Here is a 453-nt window from a genome sequence, read left to right as displayed (position 1 = left end):
GGCGTCTGGGGCCTCCTCACAGCAGGTAACCTCGCGGTGCTTCGTCACCCGTGAGGGCATCTCGGGCCTCCTCACAGCAGGTAACCTCGCGGTGCTTCATCACGCGTGAGCACATCTCAGGGCCTCCTCACAGCACAGGACGTTCGCGTTCGGGAGCTTCCCAGCGCTCACTGAAAGTTCAGGAACTTTTCCTACGTCGTCGAATACGCAGTGGCCCTCCGACACGTGTTCTGCCTCTGCTTGTCTTGCCGTGGGGGCCGGAACGCCTGCCTGGAACCGAGCGAGCCCGTGGAAGAATGGCGGTCCCCTAACTGGCGCCCCTGAGTGGGAAGATCCCGGCGAGTGATGCAGAGCGGCCTGCGCCTGCGGGAGGCGTGGGGAGCCGGACTCCGGCCCGGCCGGTGCCTGTCCCCTGTGCGGGGCGGAGGATAAGGGGAAACCCGGATCGGGAAG

The 453-nt window shown here is 66.0% G+C and overlaps 1 protein-coding gene across 1 annotated transcript in view; it reads right to left on the bottom strand.

Moving 5' to 3' along the window:
* CNNM1 (cyclin and CBS domain divalent metal cation transport mediator 1) overlaps positions 1-100 on the bottom strand; it is a 79,114-nt gene extending 79,014 nt beyond the window's left edge. The window contains exon 1 of the mRNA XM_046652829.1: positions 31-100. Coding sequence (XP_046508785.1) covers positions 31-100 — 70 coding nt within the window. The remainder of the gene's footprint in view (positions 1-30) is intronic.
* Positions 101-453: the final 353 nt, after the last annotated feature.

Source organism: Equus quagga, chromosome 2 (genome assembly GCF_021613505.1).
Source record: "Equus quagga isolate Etosha38 chromosome 2, UCLA_HA_Equagga_1.0, whole genome shotgun sequence".
NCBI lineage: Eukaryota > Metazoa > Chordata > Mammalia > Perissodactyla > Equidae > Equus > Equus quagga.
This window is presented reverse-complemented; position numbering and strand designations above follow the sequence as displayed.